Source organism: Megascapheus bottae, chromosome 14 (genome assembly GCF_031878675.1).
Source record: "Megascapheus bottae isolate mThoBot1 chromosome 14, mThoBot2.hap1, whole genome shotgun sequence".
Taxonomy (NCBI): domain Eukaryota; kingdom Metazoa; phylum Chordata; class Mammalia; order Rodentia; family Geomyidae; genus Megascapheus; species Megascapheus bottae.
Genome location: NC_143522.1, coordinates 28,959,799 through 28,965,860, shown reverse-complemented (window position 1 = coordinate 28,965,860; position 6,062 = coordinate 28,959,799). Strand labels below are relative to the sequence as shown.

Genomic DNA, 6,062 nt, shown 5'->3' with positions numbered 1-6,062 from the left:
AGATGCCCAATTTAGGATCAACTCTTGTTCACATGGGTACCTTCCCATGTTCAGAGGCCTTGAAGGGAAGCCGGGAGAAGGAGGGGAAGGGGGAGGGCGCAATTACTGTTTTTTAAAAGCCTAACTTTTTTTTTTGGGTGGTGGTGGTTATGGGGCTTGTACTCAGGGCCTGAGCTCTTGTCCCTGAGCTCTCTTGCTCATGCTATCACTTGGAGCCACAGCTCCCAGTTTTCTGGTGGTTAACTGGAGTTAAGAGTTTCATAGACTTTTCTGTTCGGGCTGGTTTTGAATGGCGCTCCTCAGGGCTTAACCTCCAGAATTACTGGGTCAGAGATCATTTTTTTTTTTTTTGCCAGTCCTGGGCTTGAGCTCAGGGCCTGAGCACTGTCCTTGGACTTTCTCAAAGCTAGAGCTGTAGCTCTTGAGCCTCAGCACCACTTCCGGCTTTCTTCTATGTATGTGGTACCGAGGAATCGAACCCGGGTCTTCATGCATGCTAGGCAAGCACTTTAACCACTAGGCCAAACTCCCAGCCCTCCTTTATTTTTTTGAATTCATTTTTAAAATTGTTATTACCAGGCTGGGAGTTTTTAGTGGTAGTGTTTGCCTGGCATTCACAAAGACCCAGGTTTGATTCCTCAGTTCTACATACATAGAAAAAGCCAGAAGTGGTGCTGTGCCTCAAGTGATAGAGCTCTAGCCATGAAAAAGCCTAAGGACTGAGGTTAGGCTCTGAGTTCAAGACCCAGGACTGGCAAAAAGAAAATATTACCAAAGTTATCATGGTTCAAAGCCAGCCCTGGCAATAAGGAACATGAGACTCTTATCTCCAATTAATCACTAGAAAATGGGAAGCGGGGCTGTGGCTCAAGGGGTAGGGCGGTAGCCTGGAGCTGAATTGCTCAGAGATAGCACCCAGGCCCAGAGTTCAAGCCCCATGACCCACAAAAAAAAAAAAAAAGTCTCATGTCTCAGGGACTTTCCTGCCCAGGCTATCTTTGAACCACAATCCTCAGATCAGAGCCTTCTGATTGCTAGGATTATGGTGGAAGCCATCAGCGCCTGGCTCCGTGATTCACTTATCACTTCTGTTTTCATGACAAGGAGATGCACTGTTAGTGGCTCTTTCAGGATCTTGGTTCTTCTGGACTGAGTGTTCTGGGGTTGGGGTGGGGCAACAGCAGCTCTGTTGGGACCTTGGGGTCTGGAGTCCTTCAGGAAGGAGCTCTGGCTTGGAAGTCCCTCTTAGCTCAGCCCTGACTTCTCCTATCACCTGCCAGTCTGTCTGCTTTTTTGTGCCAGTCCTGGGGTTTGAACTCGGGGCCTCGGCACTGTTATTAGAGACTTTTGCTCAGTGCTAGCGCTCTGACACTTGACCCATAGCTCTACTTCTGGCTTTTTCTGTGTATGTGGTATTGAGGACTCAAACCCAGGGCTTCGCGCATGCCAGGCAAGCACTCTACCACTAGGCCTCACTCCTGGCCCAAGCTTTATTTTTATTTAAGGCTAGCAGTCTACCACTTGAGCCACAGCTCCACTTTGGCTTTTTGGTGGCTTACTGGGGATAAGAGTTGCATGGACTTTCCTGTCCTCTTTTGCTTAAGCCTGTTCGGCCATGGGGATTGTAGACCCTTTCCTCAAGCCACACAACACAACCACACCCTTAGAAGCCCTCTGTCACTGCTCCACTCTTCGGGTGCTGGTAAGGCCCTTGAGGGTCTGGGGGGAGGAGCTCCCATGTAGATGATGCAGACCCCTTCTGAACAGAGGCTTCCTTCTCCTCCTCAGAAGTGGTCACCCTGGAGGAACAAGGTACTGAGATTTAGGTCACAGAATCACCTGGGGCCGTGCAGCGGTGGAGGGCTGTTGGCACACACATCACAGCAAATTGAATTGTCTCTGTGTCTCCCTGGTGAGCCAGGGCATCCCTGGTGACTTCTGCATTCCCCTCTCCATCTCCCACAGGATTATCAGCACACAGCCTCCACTCCAGGGAGTCCTCCAGGGACCTTGTTAATCTGGCTTGTGTGTGTGTGTGGGGGGGGGGCACATGTGTAGCTTCCTCAGGCACAAGCTCAAAGTCTATCTCTCTAATCCCAGACTGATGTATGAACAAATGAACAATGCTCTCTCCACTCAGAAATGCACTTCCATGTGCCAAGTCTAACTGGAAGCCATGCTCCTGGCTCTTCTTCTTTCCGTAGAGACCCCTCTTAATAATCTGCCTGGAGAAGAGGATGCTAATGTGTGTGTGTGTGTGTGTGTGTGTGTGTGTGTGTGTGTGACCTCTCAGTCCTGCCCACATTTCTTCACACATGGGGCAGGCTGAGCCTCTCAACAGGTCATCATTACTAATTATAATTCACCCCTTCTTCCATGACCCCTGGCTTTAACCGAGCTCACAGGAGCCAGCTCCTAACCTCTGGCCCACCGTCTGCTCCACTGGCCCTGAACAGGTCAACAACAGGACAACCCCAGGAACTGCGCACCAGTGGGTCTGTCCTGGTGGCTCAGATCTCAGCTTCTGGGTCCGAGTCCCTCTCTGACTAGGGAGCTCCAAAGCAACTTAATTCCCTGCATGGCGCTTCAGATAATCTCACCGTTATGAGTATTATTCTCTCCTCCTTCCGGAACATCAAGTACCCCCAGAAAGCAGTGGTTCCCGCAGAACTCCGCGGGCTGGGGGGGGGGGGGAGGCAGGGGGCGCAGGGCAGGCCTGGCGGTGTGGATACACCGTTGTTCGGTGAACCGCCGACCAACTGTAAGCGGGGAGGGCCATCCGCCATCCGCCTTCCGCGGGCGGGCGCGCGCCCCGGGCGGCCGTGGCTCGGGGTCGCGTGCGCGAGTCCATTCATTTATTGAAACTCTCTGGGCAGGGCAGGCGGGAGGACGCGCACCCTCTCTCCCTCCCTCCCTCCCTGGGGGGCTTCGGGCCCGCCGTAAACGCGCTCTGGTGACCAGCCCTCAGCGAAACTTACTGGGAAGGCCCGGGCGCCCCGCACGGCCAGCTGGGCGCCCCCGAACCCCCGCTTTGGGGTCCCAGGGGGAGAGTGCCCCCCTCCTTGCTCAGCGGAGTCCACTTGGCGCGTCGAAGATCCCGGGACTCGGCGGTGGAGGGCGCGCAGCCGCGGGGCTCGGAGCGCTGCTCCGGGCAAGGACGAATCCGCGGTGCTCTCCGGCCTCCTCCGGACCGGGTCCGGGGCGGACCTCGCTCCGGGATTCGGCAGGCGCGGCCGAGGCCGTGCCGGTGGCGGACTCGAGACCTCCAGCCCCGGGGCTAGGAGAGGAAAGGCGGGCGACCCGCGAGGGGCCCGGGGCGGAGGAGCCGGGCGCGGAGGAGCCCGGGGACGGAGAAAGGGACAAAGAGCGGCCCCTCCCGGCCCCCACGTCAGAGTTCCATTGTTCATCCCGTTTCCTACCGTGCGGAAGTCGGGTGCTCCGGGAGGGAAAGGGGAGCGGCGGCCCTGCAGACCCCCGGCATTTGTCTCTCCGGGGTGACCAGGGGAGGCCTGGGGGCGGAGGTGCCCCCCGCGCCCGCGCGTCGCCTTTAAGGGGACCCGGCCTTACCTTTCCCACCGCGGCGCGCCCCTCCCCCAGCCCTACCTGCATTTTAAAAGCGCCCTGTCGCCCCGGGATTGGCCCAGGCCGCGTCCTCTCGGCGCAGAAACTTGAGCCGCGGGGCGGGGGTCGGAAGCCCGGCGCCCGGACCGTACCACGTCCGCGGCGCCCCCGCGCGCGCCCCGCCCCTCCCGCACACCCCCGGACCAGCCCAATCGGACGGCCCGGAGGGCGGGACCTCGGCGCTGTCCGGACTCTGATTGGACAAGCGGCGGGCGGGCGGGCGCAACGGGACGGGCGTCGGGGGGTGGGCAGCCCGCCGCCGCTCCTCCGCGGCTCCCCGGAGGCGGGGCCGGCCGCGCCGCCCCGCCCGTCCCTCCCCGCCCGCGGTGGGCGGGGCCCGGTCGGGGCTCCGGGAGCTGGGCCGGGGGCGGGCCTCGCCTGCTTCACCCGAGCTCGCGGAGCCCCGGCGCGGCGGCCGCCGACGCAGCGGCCATCCCGGCTCCCGAGCCCCGAGACGCGCTGGCTCCGGCCCGGGCGGGCGCTCGGTGAGGGCGCTCCGGGCGGCGCGCGGCGCGGTGCGGGCCGCACGCGTCCCCGGCCGCTCCCCGCCCGCGCGCGGACCGGCCCAGCGGAGCCCCGGCGCGGGGATCGCGGGCCCCGGCGAGGGAGGGCGATGCCGCGGTGACGGCCCCGCCATGGCGAAGCCCCCGGCGGCGGCGGCGGCGGGGGCGTCGGAGGAGCTCAGCCAGGTGCCGGACGAGGAGCTGCTGCGCTGGACCAAGGAGGAGCTGGCGCGGCGGCTGCGGCGCGCCGAGGGCGAGAAGGTGGGCCTCATGCTGGAGCACGGCGGCCTGATGCGCGACGTGAACCGGCGGCTGCAGCAGCACCTGCTGGAGATCCGCGGGCTCAAGGACGTGAACCAGCGGCTGCAGGACGACAACCAGGAGCTGCGCGAGCTCTGCTGCTTCCTCGACGACGACCGGCAGAAGGGGCGCAAGCTGGCGCGCGAGTGGCAGCGCTTCGGGCGCCACGCGGCGGGCGCCGTGTGGCACGAGGTGGCCCGCTCGCAGCAGAAGCTGCGGGAGCTCGAGGCCCGCCAGGAGGCCCTGCTGCGGGAGAACCTGGAGCTCAAGGAGCTGGTGCTGCTGCTCGACGAGGAGCGCGCGGCGCTGGCGGCGGCGGGGGGCGCGGGCGGCGGCGGAGGCGGCGGCGGCGGCGGCGGCGGCGCGGGCTCCCGCAGCTCCATCGACAGCCAGGCCAGTCTGAACGGGCCCCTGGCGGGCGGCGCGGCGGGCTCGGGGGCCCGCGACGTGGGCGACGGCAGCTCCACGTCCAGCGCGGGCAGCGGCGGCAGCCCCGACCACCACCACCACCACCACCACCACCCTCACCATCACCACGTCCCGCCCGCGCTGCTGCCGCCCGGGCCGCACAAGGGCCCCGACGGCAAGGCGGGAGCCACGCGCCGCTCCCTGGACGACCTGTCCGCCCCTTCTCACCACCGCAGTATCCCCAACGGCCTGCACGGTAAGGACGCCCGGGGGGATCCCCCGGGGTGGGGAGGGTCCGCCCCTTCCAGGCCCCCCCCCAACACCCCCGCAGGCTGGGATCCGCAGCCTGGCCGGGCCCGGAAAAGTTTGCCTGCCCGCGGAGTTGAGGGTATCGGCGTCCGGGGGGGGGGGGGGGGAAGGGAGGGATGCGTGTCATCCTCCCTCCAAGAAGGGGTGTAACGGAATCGCCCCTTATTCCCGGGAGCAGCAGGCTCCCCCAAACCCAAGTCCGCCCCCGTGGTGCGCCGTGGTGCGGTGGCTGGGATTCCTCTTCTTCTTCTAGTGAGCTAGGGCAGGAGCTTGGGCAGCCGTGTTGAGACCTTGAGGCAGCCGAGCCAGCACTCCCTGGGCTAGGAGAAACCGCCTTCCTGGTTTCTTTTTCTCCTTTAACTTCAGGGAGCTTTTCTCAACCAAGTCTCCAAGTAAACGACCGGAAGTTGAATGGATCCTGGTTCTCCGCTTCCCCCTTTCAGTTGCCTCAGTTTCCTTATTTGTAGACTGGAGAGGGCCATCCCTGTCTGTTGAGGAGGAGATAAAGCCCAGAAAGGATTTGAAAAACAAAACAAAAAACCTGTTGATCACCTTACAAGGAAGTGCTGTGGTCATGTGTGGCCAGGGTGGAAGGGAGGACATTTGGCCTCTGGAAGCCTCAGCAGTGGCTTTGTCAACTTGTCCAGGATACTTTGGCTCTGTGCCAAGGGTGTCCCCAGATGGTGTCTCTGGGAGTCGTCTGATGTTCCCCTGTCCCCCCTGGCTGTCTGTGGCTCCACACCTCGCCTGTGTCATGGGTGCGGGGCCTCTCATTTCTGGCCACCCCTAGAAGACTTGGGTGATGGTGAATAGCTTTCCCTGTCTGTTCCCAAAACCCTTTCTGACTCAGAGACAGTGTATCTACACTTTGGAGAACTGCTGGTCCCCAGGTGACACTCCAGCAAGTCCCAAAGGGATGCC

The 6,062-nt window shown here is 62.3% G+C and overlaps 1 protein-coding gene and 1 long non-coding RNA gene across 2 annotated transcripts in view; one reads left to right on the top strand and one right to left on the bottom strand.

Moving 5' to 3' along the window:
* Positions 1-1,476: 1,476 nt before the first annotated feature.
* Positions 1,477-2,658, bottom strand: LOC150054905 (uncharacterized). Its single transcript, XR_016537675.1, has 2 exons — positions 2,601-2,658; positions 1,477-1,799 (listed from the first exon to the last, which is right to left on the bottom strand). It is a non-coding gene; the product is annotated as an uncharacterized LOC150054905 (long non-coding RNA).
* Positions 2,659-4,173: 1,515 nt separating this feature from the next.
* Ccdc85c (coiled-coil domain containing 85C) overlaps positions 4,174-6,062 on the top strand; it is a 71,082-nt gene continuing 69,193 nt past the window's right edge. Inside the window, exon 1 of the mRNA XM_090344808.1 lies at positions 4,174-5,088. Within this exon, the coding sequence (XP_090200934.1) occupies positions 4,257-5,088 (832 nt within the window). The 5' untranslated portion in view covers positions 4,174-4,256. The remainder of the gene's footprint in view (positions 5,089-6,062) is intronic.